Raw genomic sequence first — 22122 nt, forward strand, 5'->3', positions numbered from 1 at the left:
CCTTCTGTTGATGCATTTTATGCAAGTCCCTAGACATCTACCCACGTCCATTGTAGGTACAACAGTTTACAGGCCACCATGATTGCTCGTTATTATCCTATCCGTGTTTGTATGTGGTTACAGGAACTGCAGGAACGAGATTTAGATGTTTGACTATGTTAGACTTAGTCAGACGTACGAGTGAAGCCTCACTAGTACGGCTGACAGGCTCATATACACGGTTGATGCTGAGCTAAGTCACAATTACAATCTAAATGAGAAGACACGAGTGAGTGATCACCCGTACGGCTGATGAAGCCAACTCGTACGTGTGATGAATGAATCGTATGGGTGAGTCAACAGCAGGGGTATATAAAATCTTATGTTCTTCATTTTAGGTTAAGCCTCTCATTTGTTACACACACTCAGATCTAGTGAGCTCCTCCGATTCTCTCTCAGTCCAAATCACCCAGGTGGTGAATAATAGCTCTAGGTGTTGATCTAATCACACTTGATTTAGTTGTGGTTTGACTAAATTAATCAAAAAAAAACTTAATCTATTCACTAGAGGGTTTGATTCACTTATTCCGCCATTGTGTGAGTTAAATCTGTTGATTTCTAAGTTCCTAGCCATGTTTCATCACCTTTCATCTTTCCCCCTCAACTCATATTTTAAAGTATTCATCAATATGCTCCATCCAGTTCTGATTCTCGATATACTTCTAACTTTCATATCGGTCATTCTTCTTTTTCATCTACCGCCAGAAGAATCTATTTACTTCTACTATACTCTTGGGTTTATAGTGTTTCTAGTTCTCCCGTGTCTTTATATTGCTATATGCATCGATATATATGGTTTATAATTTCTGGTTTATCGTTGGGCTTTATATGTTCCCTTATATTTCAAAGTCTCTGCTTCTGTCTTCTATAATCATTATCATTCACAGTTAATGCTCTCTTTTATTTGTGGCAATTTATACCCCAATTTCTATTTTGGAGTTTTGTCCTTTCGTTTCTTCTTCTTGTGATTAAGCACCGCTTGTAATGGTTCAGAATTCACAGATATGAATTTCGAAAATGTTCTAGGAAGGAAATTGTGATGACACGATCTTGACTTGTCAAATTACTAGAATACCTTGGAAAAGGCCGAATCATCAAGAAATATTTTCTTGATATTTTAAAGGTTAAATAGAATACAAGAGTCGTATAGCATGGCACATGATGATGTTATGATCTGTGAATCATCACGTTCCATTTAGAAACTCAGCATGACTTACTGTAATATAATCACGTTGATCAAGTGTCATTATATTATACTAATTCATGCTTCAATTCCCAACACTACTTCAAAATATTCCTATTTTAAACTTGAATGTTTCAGAATTTAGAAACTAAAATAGTTTCGTTTATGATGTAATACAGATAGCGCGAAGAGGTAAATGATTTCAAATAAGAAAAATTAAGAAAATATCTTCAGAAATATAGAGGATATTTATAATGAAAGATATGATGATATTTTAGAATTTCTAATATCAGAAGATGATGAAGAATATTGTTCACAGGGGTTTAGAGTCAGGAGCAAGGTATTCGTTAATGACTTCAGCAGGTACTGAATCATTTGGATCCTTTGAAGTCAGGTTCAGTCTTTGTAATTTGTCCACAGCCTCCTTCCTACTTTGCTCAATCCGTTTTCCAGTTCCAAAACTTCTTTTTTTCTGCGCTTTGCCAGCACACTTCATCATTATCATCCAGCTTTTACCGTTTAAAGTCGTTTATAGTTTTCGCTGCTTCATCAGTATTTTTTCCATTTTCGGAGAACCAATTCGTAGTTCGGAGTGTTTTTCAGAAACTTCACATTCAAATTAAGTCCAGAAGATAGACGTTATATATACACATATAACTGTTGGCGTAGACATGCTGCGAGATTTCAAAATACTAATTGCTAATTCCCAATGATTCGTATGGCAATTCTCATTACAAGATGCGAATAAGTAAATGATGGGGTTTCAATAAATAATTATAATGACTTTTTGGAGAGGCTAAAGTCAAAGGGTAATGAAGTTGTTGGTACATCTGCTAATAATGTGGTGGAATGTAAAAGGTTCCCTGGTAACGATGGTGTATATCTCAAGGTTATAATAAAGTTAGTCTGACTGAAAAGTCGAAGTTGACTTGCTGGAGCTGTGACAAAACTGGCTACTTTGAATAGAAGTCGCAAAGTTATTTTTGCTAATAAATGCCAAAGAATCTGACGAGGATACGTTGTTTAAACTTTTACTTTGGTTTCAAGAGTTTTTCGAGTACATAACTGTGGGTAACATGTGGTTGGATCATCATCTCGATTGCTCATCATTCGAAGTGTCTTCAGAAATTTTTGAAGGGTTTGAACACAGATTGTAATCGTTAACATACATTTGATGTTCTAACACAGTTTTGAAGTCAAAATATAGCTTGTGAAAGATGTAAGGATCTAAGAATGATGATTTTGGTCATATCTCGAGTTGAATTTTGAGATTTCAAAATCAGAATATGTAATTAAATTTTGAATGAGTATGGTTGTTTTGATTTCTATAAAAGAATGTATATTGTTGTGAAAGTAGGGAGTATAATGGATGATTTGCTGAATCAGATTAGAAAAATGTAACATATTATTTGTGAATTTATATATCTCTCGGGTATTACCTACCCGTTAAAAAAAAATTTTCACAATTAATATTTTGTACAAAAGAATTTTATTACAGTCTTTATGAAAATATATATATGTATATTTCTTCAGATGTAACATAGATTTAATGAGTTAATGTTAAATTAAACTCATTTGATTTACGGTTGAAACTAGAATTGAATAATCCCTAAAGGCTTTAAAAAGTACATAACTTTTACGCAGTATTTCTTTAATGACATTGAAATTATGAATCAATACTTCGTTATTTGTTGATGTATGATGTTCAGTTCGTGGAATTCTTGTGAATTTCGCAAAGTACGAATGATGTTATCTGAAAAGTTTCGGGTACATCGATGATGAAAGTGTAAAATCAAATATATACTTGATTTATTATGAATTGGAATTTGTTGAATTGCGACAGAGATTGTAGTTAACGCTGGTTAAGTTGCGGCCGAAGGACGTACATTATTGCATATTTGTAATATGAATTAACCTAGTAGTTAAGATTCACACACAATAGCTTAGCACGGAAAGATTTATTTCAATATATATATATATATATATATATATATATATATATATATATATATATATATATATAATATACATATAATTTCTTCAGAGGGAATGAGTTAATTCTTCATAACTCGTTGATACAATATACACGTTATTGATTTGTAATGATGTCCACAGTGATTCTTGAACTGACGGAGTTTGTGATGTTATCGGTGTTGTTGATTCGGATGTTGACTGTACTGACGATGCTGGTAACACTGACGGTACTATTGATGTTGTTGGTAAAGCAAGTTTATCTTGTTAATCACACACCATTTTTGTCAGGGTTTCTACTCTTCCTTTTATCATTTTGGTTCGCTTAACTGATTTATGGTTAGGGCTAGATTAGATAATCTCTAAGACTTTAGAGATTACATAATCGCCGCGGAATGTTTCTCTAATGAAGTTATGAATTAATACTTCGTCAGTTATTGTTGTTGGTACTCCTTGGTATCTATGGTGCGTATGATGTTGATGCTCATGGGACAGATTGTGAAGTTGAGGTTTACGACGCGGTTGTGGTTGGAGGTGGTAATGGTACTATTGGCGTTGATGATGGTGGTACTGGTTATGCTGCTGATGCTGTTGCTGGTGTTTGTAATCTCTGCACCATATTCTCCAAAGCCACTACCCGAGTGCGAAGCTTGTTGACTTCTTCTATTACACCGGGGGTGATTTTCAGTTCGAACGAGCGGATAAATAAAATCTAAAATTTGATGTAATATATAATCGTGACGAGATACTCTGAAAATGAGCGAGAATATGGTATTTCGAACAGGTTCACCGGTAAGTGCTTTAGGTTCTTCGTCAAGAGGGCAATGTGGTGGATGGAAGGGATCACCTTCTTCTTGTCTCCAATGATTGAGGAGGCTACGAACCCATCCCCAATTCATTCAGAATAGGTGATGACTGATTGGTTGATCTATTCCGGTCACACTGCTTTCGGAGCTTGAATGGGATTCCATTTAGAAATCTGAGTGACTTGAACTGATGACGAATTCCATTTCGGTCGATTGGATAAAGGATTTTTTTTTCCGATATGAAATGATTTTGGCTAACGGATGGTATTCTAATTACATATAATATGTATATATATATATATGTATATATATATATATACATATATATATATATGTGTATATATATGTGTGTATAGATATATATGTATACATATACATAGATATATATGTATATATATATATATATATATATATATATATATATAGATCAAAAGATTTCGTAGATTACGGAGGACTTTGCGGGATATGTCAGGCAAAGTTTAAAGTAACAGATACAATAAGATATGATTTAGCAGATATGCTAAGATATGAATTTTTGTCTATACACTATTCATGCAATCAATGCAGCAAGACGTGTCTTAGACTAAAAATGATAAACAGGTAATTTCCTGAGGATGATAAGTGGTTAATTTTTGACACAAAATGATAAGCATAACTTTTGACATGCAGACACGGTCGAAGTCCAGACTCACTAATGCATCCTATCGACTTATCAGTTAGACACACTAATGCAGACCTGGTTTGCTAAGACCACCGCTCTGATACCAACTGAAAGGACCCGTTCATATACATTATAAATGATTCACAATAGTTGATTACATTGCGAGGTATTTGACCTCTATATGATACATTTTACAAACATTGCATTCGTTTTTAAAAGACAATCTTTCTTTACATCGAAAATTGACAGGCATGCATACCATTTCATAATATCCACTATCCAACTATAAATTGATTTAATAATAATCTTTGATGAACTCAATGACTCGAATGCAACGTTCTTCGAAATATGCTATGAAAGACTCCAAGTAATATCTTTAAAATGAGCAAATGCACAGTGAAAGATTTCTTTAACACCTGAGAATAAACATGCTTTAAAGTGTCAACCAAAAGGTTGGTGAGTTCATTAGTTTATCATAATCATTTATTTCCATCATTTTAATAGACCACAAGAATTTCATTTTCAGTTCTCATAAATATACGTCCCATGCATAGAGACAAAAATAATCATTCATATGGTGAACACCTGGTAACCGACATTAACTAGATACATATAAGAATATCCCCTATCATTCCGGGATCCTCCTTCGGACATGATATAAATTTCGAAGTACTAAAGCATCCGGTACTTTGGATGGGGTTTGTTAGGCCCAATAGATCTATCTTTAGGATTCGCGTCAATTAGGGTGTCTGTTCCCTAATTCTTAGATTACCAGACTTTAATAAAAAGGGACATATTCAATTTCGATAATTCAACCATAGAATGTAGTTTCAATTACTTGTGTCTATTTCGTAAAACATTTATAAAAGCGCATGCATTCTCAGTCCCAAAAATATATATTGCAAAAGCATTTAAAAAGGGAGTATTGAAACTCACCATACTGTATTTCGTAGTAAAAATACATATAACGTCATTGAACAAGTGCAAGGTTGGCCTCGGATTCACGAACCTAAATTAATTATATATATTTATGTGTTGGTCAATATTTGTCTAACAAATTAGGTTAAGTCATAGTGTACCACAATCCTAATGTTCGAGACTAATATGCAAAAGTCAACAAAAGTAAATTTGACTCAAAATAATTTCCAAAAATCTATACATGATTAATATATAGTTTAAATATCGTCGTTTTACATTTTTAAATATTTTTAAAAGATTTATTAGAGTAAATAATATAATTTATTTATTAATAAATAAAATTTTATATTAAATTTATATAATAAAATATACTTTTATATATATTAAGTAATAAAATTTTATAGGGTTCATTTAATATTATAAAGATAATATGATAGGTATTATTAAAGTAAGTTATTACACGTAGTAAAATATGTTTGTATCACATATTTATTTGATAAAATAATATCTATAATGATAGTAAGTAAAAGTTGTATTATTTTGAAATAATAATTATTATTATAAAAATATCAATATTTATAATTACTAAGATGACATTATGATAAAACGATAATTCTAATTATGATAACTTTAATATTTACGATAATTTTTAATATTATCTTTAAAATAATAATTCTATTTAAAATAATAATAATAACAATGATATTTTATAGTAACAATGACATTTCTATTAAAATGATAATTTTTGTTAAAATGATAGTTTTAATACTAACGATACTTTTAATAATAATAGTATTGATAAAAATAATAAGAACGATAATTTTATCTAAATCAATATCTTATAATATTTTAATTTCATCATGATACTCTTACCCATTATTTCCTAATCGTTTCGTTTAATAGCTTTTAATCGCCTTTTATATCGTGTTCATAATAATGATAATAATAGTAATCAAAATAATTAGGTGTTACAAATATTTGTTTTAATTACACTAATATTAATAATGATAGTTACTATAACATTATTAACGATAATACTAATAATTATCTTAATGATAATATAGTAATAATAATAATAATAATAACAATAACAATAACCATTTTTAAATAATGATATATATATTAATAATACCAATAATAATAATAATAATAATAATAATAATAATAATAATAATTAGATAATAATAATAATACTAATTATAACTTTAACGATAATAACGATAGTAATAAAAAAAATAACAATTTTTAATGATAAATCCCTTTTATTGATAAAGATAATAATAATGATAATAATAAGATAAAACTAGAACAACGATAAAAATGACGATAATAATAATCATTTTTCATAAAAATATCAAAAATTCAATTGATTATAACTTCTAATCCGTTCATCGAAACCATTCGATATCTAAAGGAAAAGTTCTTAATTTTTCGCTAGCTTTCCAAGGACATGCATATCTTATACCTTATCTCAACCTCAAGTGTAACTAAATCAAGATTCAACCTAACCTGTCTAAGGACAATATCAAAAGTACAAGCATGCATAATCCTAAATACTCGAGCACTAGTCAGGGATACACTATTAGTATGTAAAAGTTAAATTATGAGTACTCACGTATCAATATTGAGATTCAATATTGCAGGAAAGGTACGTAGACGCAACAGAAATGATAAACACTATATTGACCTCACGAGCATACCCATGAACCATACTCAATCACCTCCATAGCTATAACCCATAATTTCCTTAATCCTATCCCACTCGAAAAACAATTTCGAAATCACTCGGACAGCACTCCGTCGTAATATTTTATGTATACTAACAATATCTTGAAATAATACGGAGTAAATATATATATGTAAATCGATTGAGAGAGTTTAGAGAAAAATATTTTCAAGTTTCTGTGAAATAATGAAACCTATTGAATTCTATTTATAATAGATTTTTGAATTATTAAAGTGAATTATTAAAGTATGAATTATTAAAGTGAATTATTAAAGTATGAATTATTAAAGTGAATTATTAAAGTATGAATTATTAAAGTGAATTATTAAAGTATGAATTATTAAAGTGAATTATTAAAGTATGAATTATTAAAGTATGAATTATTAAAGTGAATTATTAAAGTTAAAGTAAAGTAAAAATAAAGTAAAGGTAAAGTTTAAGTATAGTAAAAGTATAAAACTATGTACGTATAATACGCGTATAAATATATATAATATTAATTTAAATCGTTATATATATTTAATAAAATAAAATATAAATATCGTTATCTTTATCATACTAGTTAAGTAATGAGTTGTCAAAAGTGGTTCTATATATTTATAAAAGTTATATACATTTTAATAATACAGTTCTTTTTAAACTGAAAACGTTTCTGTACGTTTGAAACTAAATAGATCAATCGAGTCTTTATGAGATTCAATCTTCCACTATCCTTTGTCTAGTTCTCAATGATTGACAATTTGTTCTTATTTATAAATCACTTTACCATTTTCCGAATATTGTTAAAATGGAAAGATTTCTCAAATCAACGTGGGCCTTTCAACAGAGACTTGTAATCATAATTCAATATATCTGATTATTCAATCATTTGATCTTATCTTCTAATTCCATTGATAAACATTTTGAAACAGATACAATCATATAAAGTATTTAATCTAATATTTTGTTTACGTTTCAAGTTATAATATATATACACATATACATATATAATCATATTCGTTTAATGGTTCGTGAATCATTGGAACCTGGTCGAGGTTGAATGAATGTATGAACATAGTTTAAAATTCTTGAAATTTAACTTAACAAATATTGCTTATTGTGTCGGAAACATATAAAGATTACAGTTTAAATTTGGTTGGAATTTTCCGGGTTGTCACATTGTGCCTTTACTGGCCGGCACAAAAGCTTCCGTCATCGGAGGTATTTTAAAAATACACTCCTTCTGTGGGCAGGTTATAAATGTAATGTTTTACATTTGTCACGGGCCGCACTTTGTTTAAGAAAAATATAAAATTTATTGTTCGGTACTGTGCAGTACATAAACGATTGATGACGAATTTAGGTGGATCAAGCCTAATTAGTACGCCATGAATGTTTAATGTATGCAATTGCTAACATATGCACTGTAAAATAACCACAATGGTTCACAGTAAATTGATAAAGTTGCTCTTCATATAATGCGAAAATATTTTCTTCAAATGCCAAACATGTGTATTTTGGCATGAATACAATGATTGTAAAAGGCAATGTCTTCATAAAAATGCTAAAAAACTGCTCTGATAATAAACTTTTGCTCTTGATAACATGCTGAGATTTGCTTCTTCACACGCCGAGCGCCCAGCGCTATCCGGCCTACACACTTGATTATGGAATGAAAAACTCCTGAACTTCATCATCACTAAACAACCGATCATGCTTTCTCCAGTTTACGTTGCCTTTTAGTAAGTTCACAAATGTGGATCTCTCCCTAGCTGGTGCCACATACTGTGAATGTATGGCGGCTACTCCATTAGGAGTTGGGAACCTGATCTCTGCATGAGCTGTCGATGTTATTGCTCCGAATTTAGCCAACACTGCCCTTCCAAAAAGGACGTTAAACCGAGAATTTCCATCTATGATTGTGAAATCAATTGTTTCTGTTCTCAACAATGGGAATGTGCCCATAACAACTTCCAAACGAATCTGCCCCATGGCATTTACCGGTGCTCCCGTTAATCTAGAAACTTTCAACCTCGTTTGTCTAGCTCTGCTCTGCACATGGCTTGGAAAAGTCTTCAAGCAATGCCAGTAAATGATGTCAGCTTCACTTCCCGTATCTGTGTAGATACAGTTGACAAACTTATTTGCTATCTCTGCTGAAATGATCACTGGTTGGATGGACAACGCCCAATTCTGAATTGGCTGAAAGATAATTGGAGCATATCTCCAGCTGTCCAAATTGCTATTTGATGATTCACCTTCTGCATAATAACTATGGTTGATCCAAACCATCCTGATTACAACTTCTGGAGTTGTTTCGCGCTCTGTGATCCGGTCTCCGTACTGCGGTTGGTTCCGATTATCTCTTCCACCATGTTGCTCTCTTCTGTTCTCTCCACGGCATCCTCTGTTACCATCATTCTTTTGCCACGCAAATTTCCTGCGAGGATCATTTCTCCTGTACTGTTTTCCAGGCAACAAATGATTCAGTTCTCCTGCCTTGATTTTCGCTATGATTTCCCTCATTAAAGATTTGCAATTGTCCGTATCATGGCCCCATGCCTCATGAAAATCGCACCACAACTCACTCTTTGGACCCTCCCTTTCTTCCATAGGTGCTGGAGCATTGAAAGTGGTCCGAATTGGTTCAGTGAAGAGGATCTCTTTCGGAGTTTTGGTAAGCGCCATAATCAACGGGTGCCTTTCTATTGGCCTTCTGTTGTGGTGAAAATCATTAGGGTGATTGTTTCCTCTCCATCCTCCATTTGAATTGTCATTCCTTCTCTGATTTCTGTCAAAATACCGTCCTCCGTTGTGCGGCTTGCTACTACTGCCAGTATCAAACTTGTTCAACCCACGCTCACCAGCTCGAACATGCCTCTGTGCAACCTCCAACGCCTGATGCAACGGTTTTGGCAAGTCATACCGTAATGCATGAACAAGTGCACTAAAACGTCGCTGGTCCAAACAGAAAATGAAACCAGATACAAGCTGTGATTCTGGACAATCAGGAATCTTCTGTGCTTCAAGTGTATAACGCTTCATAAATTTGCTCAAAGATTCGTTATGATGCATTGTGATCTCGTGTGCATCAAGATGTGTCAGAGTACAGCTCCGTAGATTTTGGTATTGTATTACAAATTTTGCTCTCAAATCAAGAAAACTAGTAATACTCCTTGGTGGCAAACTAGCAAACCATTCGCGTGCCATTTTCTGCAATACCATAGGAAACATATGGCACGCAGTTTCATCCTCCCAATGCTGCAACCTCATAACACCTTCAAACATAGTCAGAAAATCTTCCGGATCCGTTGTGCCATCATAAACTCTAATTGTTGGTATAGCAAGATTTATGGGCAATGGATAATTAGCAATTCGATCAATGAAACACTGTGTAGATTCTGCCATGGTTGGTGGCTTGGTGGCTTGCTCTCCAGTAATGAGGGTAAAGAAATTGTCCACGGCCACAACACGGACGGCGGGCTGCGCTAAGCGTTGCTTATATTTTGCCGGAGCTGTCTGCTTAAGAATGTCATTTAATAGCAACACTGCCTGCTTCTCTGACATGAACTCATCTTTGTCAATTTCATCATCAGAGTCATTATTATCATAGCTCAGGTCGTTATCATCCCCAGAATCATCAATAAGACTGCCCAGCTTGTCGAGTAGCCTGGATAACTTGTATTTTGATATAGATTGCCTTTTCATCATTTACTTGTCTCTGCCATCCGCCATCCGCCGAAGAGGTATAAATGATGGACATCGCCGTGGTTGCATCAATGGTCGTCGCTCTGTATTAGTAACAAAATTTGAAAGTCTTTCTACACTTTTGGCTGTCGTTTCTTCGATTACTGGCCTTTTCTCTGAATTAGTTGCCAAATGTTTAAGCCTTTCTGCAGTTTCAGCAACTGTTTCTTCAATCGTACCATCTAGTGGCTGAACGGGTACATCTTCAACAGTTATCATGTCATCAGTTGATGGATTGTTAACTGCTTCAAGTACAAATGTAGCTTCAGTTGTTTTTGGTCCTTTTCCGTTTCGTGTGTTCTTTGCATTAGTGGATGGCGCCATTGTTAACACCTATTTCCTTATGAGGTAAGGCTTAGTGTGTCAACAAGATACTAGAAGTAATCTAGCTTTAGGAGGGCGGAGTGTTGCCGATTGATTTTTACCCTCGGGAAATAATCCCTGCAGACCCGGTTCACAAGTATAGAAACTTGTGGGGTGGCTTAATCAATCTGTCGTCTGCAGAGCGTAAAAGTGCTAGCCGAATGACTTCTAGTGAGAGAAAGTAGAGAGAGAAAGAGAAGTGAAGTCTCAGCTCTCAAAGTTGTCAGAATATCTGAACTGTGTAAAATGACGACCCAAGGGGTCTATTTATAGTGTCAGATCCACCAGATTGCTTGGGGACACGTGTCAGATGATGATACGTTCTGTTACTTGTGATCCGAAATCTACGCTGAAGGTGGCGTTCTCCGGCCAGGGCTTATGCGCTAGGCGGCCTTCAGGGCTTACGCATAACGGAGCAGCCTGTACAGTGGAGAACGCTGAACGGAAAACTTCACAGAACTGTTGTTTCCAGCCTTCCTGATGCTACTTTTATGCAACCATTATGCCTTTTATGTGTGTATACGATAGGATACACCATTCTTCTTCTTCTTCTTCTATATGACTTGCATATCGACCCTGATAGAAAGGTGAATGAACATCGGAAATAGATGCCGGAAATGAGTAACATCGACAGACACCGGCAAAGGGTACCGAAAACTGATGCCAACGATGGGTATCGACAAAGGATACCGACGATGGGTACCGGTAACGGATGCTAGTGATGGGTACCGGTAACGGATACCGGCAATGAATACCGACAACGAATGCCGGAAATGAGTACCGGCAATGGGTACTGGAACCTGTTTCCAACTTTAATGATGTTTTTTTCCATTTAAAAGATAAGTATGTGCCTTGATCGCAGAATATAACCTCTAGGACGAGCACATGCTATGTCGTTGTGTAAAGATGATGAGCACGAAGGATGGTGGCCGAAATGTGCATGAGTTTGGTACACGAGTACATTATCTTGAGTATGGCAGGCACTGAGCACGAAAATATAATTTATCTATTACATCCGGCATATTCAAATTGCGTGAACAGGTCTTTAACCGGTTGCCAGTTTGTCAGGCGTTGCATGCTTTAGACGCATAGATTTATTAACCAGTTGTTGAATGTAAACATGTCCTGGTTGCAACCTTTTTGTCGGATGGAGCAATGAATTGGCAGTTTGGGTAATTCGGTGCACGAAATTTATGTTGCATTTTAATTAGCTTCGGTCTTCGTCCCTTTGAACGGCTATTACCAGTCAGTGAATGTGATAGTACCCGGAACATAAGACCATGCGTCTAGTTTTTACAAACATTTAAGCATGATCAGAAGCGTTTTACATTGTTTGATTTGTCTCCCAGTATCGGTATCACCGCCATGTACGACATAACAGAAATAAAATTTGTTCTGAATCCAGTAGCCGGAGAATCATAACGCTAGACTGGTCAAAAGTTTTATCCGTTCCCAGTCATAAATTATATCAGGAAGCCTAGCCGGCAGGAAGCTATCGGGTATTGACTTTATCTGACTTGAATCCAGTCCGGCACAAAATGTACTATTGAAGCTTATTCTTGTATTCAGAAACACCACTTAAGCGGTCCACAAAGGTCCGGCACTTAAGCGGTCCACAGAGACTTTCCGTCTTCATTGTTGACTGTCTTAACGACCGACGGGCTCGAAAGCTGACTAGTTCGAATATGAAAGTATTAATAGGGGAATCTGAATACTTCTTTGAAGAGGCAGATTCACCATGCCGGATTATGATTCTTATGTTGGAGCTTTCAAGCAAATAATTGTTCATTCGGGAACCATGTGTCAAGTTCGAAAACATATGTGTGATGAGCATGCCCTGTTGCTCAGAATTCTTTTTCATTGATCAAGTTGATTAAGAATTATATTGTGTTGATGTCCATCATGCGTCCTTGCAACGGTGATCGGTAACGGATAACTTGATTGCCGGAGGGCCATTCGTAGAGCGCAAAACTCGCCCATCATAGAATGCCAACCAAAATTAATACCCGGATACGGGTATCCGGAAGTTAGATCGTGACTAATCTAACCATTATACTATAGCACGTTTTTACTGTTATTGATTCGTGCTGGTGGCATATCGCGAGTTATATGAAAACGTCGCCAACCTGTCTTTGTTTCGATTAAAACTTTGCATTTGAACTTGTTAGCTCAGCTTTTAACGTGACATGCCGGTGCCGGCAGCCATTTGTATAGAGCCGTGAAACGGATATCGTTATAAACGTTAGTTCAATATGCTGTATTCATACCGGTATTTGGTGTCCTCGAAGTGAGTGTATATCCGATAGCCTTTTATATCTGGTATCTGAAAGATTATCAACCGGGGGTTTTCTGTAATGTTTTCGTAACATTAGCCGGTAGCCGGTAATGTTGTCGTAACATTAGCCGGGAGATAATTTTGTAATGTGAACGGTTGAACGTAGAAGGTCTCCGGCTGTTTGTGGTTCCGGTATCCGGAACCAATTATATGCATTATTTTTCACGGAGTGGATCCGTAAGCGGTAGCAGATTTTTGGTAGACAGCGTCATAGTTCAAGACGAAAATTGATGGCTCTGTAAACAAGATCTTGTACTCATTTGTGTAATGAGTGTTGCTTCTCCATTGTTTTATTTTAAACTCTTGGAGATGGAAACGTGATGCTTTCTGCTCTGTGACTTTGCGTCACCTGACTTCTGGCTTATGGTGACCGGAGCTCAGTATTTGGCATAACTCGCGAACATGCATATATTCAATTCGGTAAGTTATAATGAAAGTGAGCAATGATAGCAAATACAGAGTACTTGATAGAAGTTGAGAATTTGTCTCTTATTTGTACTTTATGCATTAGATCTTGTAAATTGAAGATCATAGATATTGTATCATAAAAATTCACAAATGTCAAAAAATTTATGAACCGCCAACATTTTTTTTTTTTTTTTTTTTTTTTTTTTTTTTGAAAAGCCAAACTTTTATTAAAAAATTAAATAAAGAGATACATACAGGTAGCCTTAAAGGCCTCATTTACAACCTATCGAAATCACTAAACGTGAAAAGAAACGAGAAAACGCTATACAAATGCGAATAAGAAACTCGAGGGGTGCCAAAGTCGGAAAAAAAATGCTCATACTCAAAAAAGCCCACATGACTAGAATACAACTTGAGGATTCAAGCCGGGTAGAGAAAGAAATTTCAGTGCCAAAACATCGGCGACAAAGCAAGATTAAAACCACCCACTTAGATTCATAGCCATATAGACAATTAAGGATATGAGCAAAAACCTACATTTTAACCAATTCCTTCTCTTGAATTAGCACTTAAAACAGAGGCTAATGGATCTGTGAACCAGCTTAGCCATTCAATACACACCTTCTTTGCACGACAATTGATCCATTCAAAGCTTCTCGATTGTATATCGGCTAGAATCTTTGAAGGGCTAGGAGGCTTATTTCCAAAAACATGATCGTTTCGGTTTTTCCAAAGAAAATAACTCGAAACCCATACAACCGCCTGCCAAATAGAAGCAACGAGTGGGTTTTTGAATTTCGGGTTAGTAGCTTTTGATAAGTCAGAGATGTCATTAATAAGAAGGTGGTCAAGACGCCACCACTTTCGAATCTTTTCCCAAACATCTTTAGCGACATTACAAGATATGATAGAATGATGAAGTGTCTCGATATCATCGTCGCATACCGGACATCTAGTAGAATAAAGATCGACGCCACGTTTGTCAAGTTCGGTTCGGACAGGCAGTTTATTTTGTGATGCTCTCCATATGAAAATACTAACCTTTTGGGGTAAAAAAGGATTAAGAATGGTAGGTTCGGTAGTGGCTCGGGAAGCAACAGACACTTCCCCGATGATTTTCGTAAGGAATTTGGTAGAAAAAATTCCGCTGTTATGATACATCCATTTCCATTCGTCTTTTATTTTTCCCGAAGGTACATAGTTTGATAGTTTTTCAGTGAGATTTGTTAACTCGCTGACAGCTCTCCATTTCGGGTCACCGCTCCACTCCCAGTTAAATTCGACGGAATCCTCAGTCCATTTGACTCTTTCAGCGACCAAACAATTTTTGTTGAGATCCAATCTGTATAATCTTGGAAAAGCAGTACGAAAGCAAACACCTCCACACCATGGTTCGTTCCAAAAGCTTGTCTCCATTCCCTGACCTATAACCTTAACAAACGCTTTAGAGATATCACACCCTAACTTAGTTAGGGTGTTTTCAACATTTATAATATTGAACCAAGTTCTTCCGGAGAGTGTTTTATTCCCGTTGTTAGGAAGTTGTGAAATGCAACCCAAACCCCCATCTTTTCCATACACACTTTTAATAATTTTAGCCCAAAAAGAGTTGTTAAAATTAAGAAACTTCCACCACCATTTTATTAGTAAAGCGAGATTTTTGATTTTTAGAGATCCGACATTTAAACGGCCATATTCATAGGGTAGCAAGATTTTGTTCCAATTAACCCACACCATTTTCTTTTGGTCAAAGGAACCCCCCCCCCCCCCCCCCCCCCAAAAAAAATCACGACGCAAACCTTCCAATTCTTTGATGACACCAAGTGGGGCTTTGAAAAGCGAGAAGTAATATAGAGGAAGACCACTTAAGACCGATTTGATTAAAGTGAGTCTTCCTCCAAAAGAGATGGATTTCGCTTTCCAATCCGATAGGCGGTTCTTGAATTTATCGAAAACAGGTTTCCAACTTTTATGTGATTTTAGGTTTTCACCTATCGGGAGCCCGAGATAATTAAAAGGAAAGGAACCCTCCTTGCATCCAAACCAAGAGGCTAATAAACTTAATTCATCTTTTGAGGTTCCAATCCCGTAAGCACAACTTTTGTTTAGGTTGATTTTTAGACCCGAGAGGTCTTCAAAACATTTTAAAATTTTTAGGGTGTTTCTCACTTCCAATTTATTCCATTTACCAAAAATAATTGTATCATCGGCATATTATAAATGGGAAACTACCACTTTATCACGACCAACCTCAACACCACTTATTAGTTTTTTCTTTATTGCCAAATTAAGGAGATAGTTTAGTCCTTCACTAGCGATAATGAAAAGGAAAGGAGAGAGCGGGTCTCCTTGTCTTACACCTCTTTCCGGAAAAAATTGCTCCGTTGGGGAACCATTGATGAGCACGGAGATAGAGGTGGAAGTAAGACAAGCGTTAATCCATTTGATCCATTTTTCTCCAAAACCCATAAAGCCCAAGATCTTTTTAAGAAAATCCCAATCAAGACAATCGAAGGCTTTTTCAAAATCAACTTTAAAAATGAAACTTTTTTGTTTTTTCTCTTTTAAGTCATCTATGGTTTCAAGTGCTACTAAAACACTGTCGAGGATATATCTACCACTAATAAAAGCGCTTTGTTCCTCACCTATTAGCCACGGGACGGTTTTCCTAATTCTATTTGAAAGTATTTTAGCGAGAATTTTATAATAGCTACCAATGAGACTAATGGGTCTAAAGTTAGAAAAGTTTAAAGGGTCGTGCACTTTAGAAATAAGTGTGATAAAGCACGTGTTGCAACCGTTAGAAATAGAGCCTGATTCCCAAAACCAATTAATAGCCTTCAAAAGATCAATTTTGATGATATCCCAAAACTTTGTGAAGAATAGAAAATTAAACCCGTTCGGACCCGGGGCTTTGTTTTTGCCACAGCCCTTTATTGCTTCGAGAACCTCAGATTCACTAAACCTAGATTCAAGACTTTCAGCCTTGATTTGATCAATTCTAGGTCCATTCCAGTCATTTAGTTCAAAATTATTTTCTTTTTCTTTTTTTTCGAAAAGTTTTTAAAAAAAGTTATGGGCTTCCTTTTTTATTTCCGAAGGGTTAGACGACCATAGACCCGCCACATTAATCCCATGTATGTTATTATTATGTTGTCTTTTACGGATTATCGAATGGAAAAACTTACTATTCTCGTCTCCCTCCAATGCCCATTTGAAACGTGATTTTTTTTTTTAGCATTTCGTTGTGGGTCTTCTCTTTTTGAAAAAGACAATCACGATCTTTCAACCAAGCTAGTCTCTGTTCTTCGTTGAGGTCAGCTTGTTCTGCTTTTACTTCCCATTCATTTACAACTTTAGTAAGCTCCTCGATTTAGGAGATGATTTTACCAGGTGAGGTGGAATACCATTTTCGAAGCCCAGTCTTAACATTTTTCAATTTTTCCCGAAAAATACAATCAGGTTTTGTGCTCCTGACTTCCAAATCCCACGCTTTTTTAATGACGTCATGAGATTCCTTTTGGTTCAGCCAAACGTCAAACACTTTCGTGGGTTTAGGACCAAAATCGACCTCGCCATCTTTTAATAAGATAGGACAATGATCCGTGTATTTCTTATCAAGTACCAAAGCGTTTGAATTCGGCCATTGGTTGATGAAGTTTTCCAAAACAAGAAATCTATCTAGTTTACTGAACTTGCTCCCATTATCGCTGATACGAGTGTATATTCTTCCGCCCAACGGGATATCAAAGAGATTGTTATCTTTAATGAATGAGTTAAAACGGGCTGCTCTGGTTCGCAGAACTTGGTGTTTTTTCTTTCCGAAGAGAATCGCACCTCATTAAAATCACCTAGAACTAGCCACATTACACCATCGAAAATACAAGGATTCACGTTCGACAACTTGGTTAGCATAAAAAATACAAGGATCCCAAACCGTTATTAACCTGCCCGATTTACCATTTGGATTTTTTACAGAATATTTATAGTTTGAATTTCCCCATATACTTTGAATCCATTTTTCAGAAAAATTTTTGCGTTTGGTTTCTTGAAGAGCAATAAGATTCGGTTTTTCACGAAAGCAAAGTTTTTTAAACCAGTTAAATTTTTCTTTTTCATCTTTACCTAATCCTCTAATGTTTAAAGAGAGTATCTTCATTTTAAAAATTAAAATATGGTAGCACGATAGAAAAAACCTGTCACTGTTGGGCATTCCTTTTTGATAATCCGAGAGTGATTCCAATTTGATTCACACTAAGGGAGTTATCTGATAAAGAGACAGAAGTCTTTTTTTGCTGCATATATTTGAGTTAGATATGGGTTTGGTGTCACGCTTTTTAGAAGGTAATCTAGCTTGAGCTTTAGCGTAACGTAGTTTAGATGAACCATTCCACTTCCTTATATTGGACCAGAGGAGATTTGAGGATGAAGATGCTGTTTGGCCTTCATATCTTTTTCTTTTCTTATGTGAAACTTCCTCTGCATTCTTCTTTACTTTTTTACAAGCGCTCACTTTTACATTTCTATTTACAGACTGATTATATCTATTATTGGAGGGTTTGGACTTGAAAGCAAAAACTGGATTTGAGTTGTTCATACCTTCAGAAGGTAAAGGAGAATTAAGGTTGAAACAAGAGTTAGATAATCCAAGAGGATCGTCATTTTTTTCTACTTGGGGAATCTGAATAGATAGGGAGGGATGGTTGAATGAAGGTTCGGTATGAACTACAGGTGTTGGGTTTGCTTTAGGGGAGGATAATGGACTCAAGTCAATTGGGTTTAAATGCGTTGGGCTAATTGGGTCTTGAGGTAAGCTTGCTGGGTTGGCGATTGGGCTTGGAAGTCTAATGTTTGGGCCAGTTGGGTTAACACATTCGGGGCTTATTTTTTGGTTATCTGTTTTTGGGAGCTTACCAGAATCATTAATTGACGAGATTTCTTCAAGGTGTTGGTGTCTTTCGAGGATATTGGAATCGTCTATTTTGGATTTTTGTGGGATAGTACCGTTAGACTCGGTGTTGGAAATCAACTCTGCCGTATCGTTGACATAATTATTGCTATCATTGATTTTTTGTGTATTTTCGAGGTCAATATTGGTGCTGAAGTGATCTGCTGACGTGGCAAAATACCTGGAGGAATCATCGCTACCGGTGAATTTTGGCAGGGCTTCAACCGGCGGTGATAAGGGTTCATCTTCATAGTCCGATTCGTTTTCAGATAATTCATCCTCCAATTGGTGATCTGAGTTGTAATTTGGGTCAGATTGTGAGCTGAGGTATCTGCCTCTTCCATCTCAATCTCCACTATACTATTGGCATCTTCATAGATATGAACGTAGAACATTTTTTTCCCAATTTTTATTTGAACGATCTTATTCATAAATTCCCCCCAAAGTTTTACAAGAACTCTACCAACAATCAAATTTTGATTACCATTGAAGGAGCAATTATGGAAGTCGTAAGTGGGACCGTACCACCCTGCAATTTTCTTAAAATTTTTCTCGGACCAACATGAAATCGGGACACCTTTGATGTTCAACCACGTTAATCTTGATGTTTGAAAGCATTTGTCTTCAATCCTACGAATATTTTTTAACCAATTCCTTAAAATATGGTCTTGTGTATTCAAGATGTTTGTAACGGTTTCTTCATTATCGAAAATCAAACAAAGATCCAAACCACCTAGATATTTGATATTGAACTTGGTTAACCCTTCTGCTACACACAAAGTGGGGAACTGCTCTATTAAATCTATGTCGATTATTTCCCCCATGATAGCATACTTTAATACATCTTTGTTTGTTTCTTCTTCATCAATGCAGATTACTCTAGGTTTGTCAAGTGTATTGGGGAGGTTTCTGCTTGAGTCAATCACTTCATTGAAGCTCCTGTTGTCTCTAAAAGCATTGCTATGGGTTGGATTTGTATTGTTGTTGGTTTGGGTTTTAGGGACATATTGGGTTCTGATTTTCGGTTCCTGTTCCTGGGTTGCTGGTGGGTTTTGTGGTTGGGGGTGTGGATTCCTTTGGTTGGTTTGCTTGACATTGGAAGAATTGTTTCGATCGAAGGCTTTGTAGGCTCTCAGCCAATTGCCGTTCAGGTAGATTGTGTTAAGTCGTATTAGAAGGTGATTTACGTCTTTGATACCTTCAAATCTTACAAATCCAAAAGGTTTACCATTTTTCAGAAGTTTATTAGGAACATAAAGATCTTTAACGGTGCCATACCTTTTGAAGAAGACCCTCATATCGTTGTCTTTCCAGTGCATCGGGTAATTGAAGAACATGATTGAAACGATGTCGATTGTTGAGGTTTAGGGATTAGGGTTGATAGGAATGTTATTCGGATATGTTGCACTATGATGAGTTTTGCCATTGAATGTGTTTTTGAAACTATTAGGGTTACCATAATTGCGAATTAGTGATCGATTAAAGTCATATTTGTGTCGCTGATTGGAGCGATTTTTGTTTTTTCTTTCAACTGGTATCCATTCACCCTCCTCAAGATCGTCATCAAATTGTGTTTTGAAGGAATTGGATTGGAATGCAGTGGCAAGAAAGTTTGGGCGGTTGAGATTAGAGCGGTGTCGATTAGAGCGGTGGCGGTGGGTTGCCGGAAAGATTGGGGTGAAAGGGGAAGTAGGGAGAGGAAAAGACATTTTCTTAAGTACCCCAAATTTAATTAACAGACACGATTCTATAGAAAATTGGGTAATATATCTGAATATTTTGAAATATCATAGTAACAGTGTAAGAGAATACGAATCTGAAGCATTTAGACATGCCTTATCTTAAACAAGTTCATGTTATCTCGTGGCTTAATGAGTTGTACTCATAGTAATGTTATGTGTATCACTGCTTTTAAATAAAAACAAAAGACAGTATATAATTGATATCATGTGGTGGAGGTTTATCCACCTTAACTCAATTGTATATACTTTTATATTATCTGTAGGATATAGCTATACACAGTCAACTATGATTTTACCTTTACATACCAATCCAATATTACAGATCCAGATATTTGCAGAAAATCGCTGATCTCGATTTGATTTATTCGGAAAATTGCCAAACATTTTAACGCAAATTATGTATTTAAAATTTTTGTGGAGAACTGTATAACCATAGATTTAATAAATTGAGATATTCAGGGTCTTATAGGAACACACCTCTTAAAAATTTCAGATCTGCCCTGTGTATGTATATATTTTATATTTTATACTATAAAGTAAAAAGTAAATGAGATTTTGCAGGTCTGACCAGATTTTTTGATGAGAACACTGGTGTGAATAAACATGACGTATTCGTTGGCGTGTCTCACGGATGGCGCCATTTGATCAAGCCTAAATCAACTTTGGATTGTGAGAATTAGACTTGAGTGCTTGATTTGGGGGAAAATGATCGATCCATTGTTTAATCTCCAATAATTGTGCAAACCCTGTTCGAAATTTGGATTATGAGGGCGCCAAACAATGAATGGGCTAATCTACTCAATTAGATTGAGTAATTAGTATCTAAAATGTAGAAATAGATCTCTTCTTTGATGAAGATGATGCAGAGAGAGAGAGTAGATCTCTACTTGATGATGAGGATGATGAAGAGAGAGAAAGTGAATCTCTCCGAGCTTCATGTGGTGAGAGTGAGTGAAAGGATTGAGAACCCTTTTCTTGATAATAGATGGTCTTTATTTATAGGCAAAATGTAGTAGTGCAAAGTGTAGTACAAATGTACATTTGTAGTACAACATTTTGTGCTTGCCCATTTCATCTCGGCCAAAAGTGTCTCGGCCAAAAGCGTCTCGGCCAGAAAGCGTCTCGGTCGAAAGTGTCTCGGTCAGAAAGCGTCTCGGCCAAAAGTGTCTTGGCCAAAAGCGTCTCGGCCAGAAAGCTTCTCGGCCAAAAGTGTCTCGGTCAGAAAGCTTCTCGGCCAAAAGTGTCCCGGCCAGAAAGTGTCTCGGCCAAAACCTGACAGCTCCCTTCCAAAACCTA

General features: G+C 35.6%; 2 protein-coding genes across 2 annotated transcripts; both read right to left on the minus strand.

Moving 5' to 3' along the window:
• Window positions 1-14676: 14676 nt before the first annotated feature.
• Window positions 14677-15552, minus strand: LOC139841709 (uncharacterized). Its single transcript, XM_071831914.1, has one exon. The coding sequence runs from the start codon at window positions 15550-15552 to the stop codon at window positions 14677-14679; it is 876 nt and encodes a 291-aa protein (XP_071688015.1).
• A 363-nt stretch (window positions 15553-15915) lies between these two features.
• LOC139841710 (uncharacterized) lies at window positions 15916-20382 on the minus strand. Its single transcript, XM_071831915.1, has 3 exons — window positions 19569-20382; window positions 18333-19428; window positions 15916-17993 (listed from the first exon to the last, which is right to left on the minus strand). Exons 1-2 carry the CDS (start codon window positions 20380-20382, stop codon window positions 18386-18388), a joined length of 1857 nt encoding a protein of 618 aa, XP_071688016.1. The 3' UTR covers window positions 15916-17993; window positions 18333-18385.
• Window positions 20383-22122: the final 1740 nt, after the last annotated feature.

This window comes from Rutidosis leptorrhynchoides, chromosome 4 (genome assembly GCF_046630445.1).
Source record: "Rutidosis leptorrhynchoides isolate AG116_Rl617_1_P2 chromosome 4, CSIRO_AGI_Rlap_v1, whole genome shotgun sequence".
Lineage (NCBI taxonomy): Eukaryota > Viridiplantae > Streptophyta > Magnoliopsida > Asterales > Asteraceae > Rutidosis > Rutidosis leptorrhynchoides.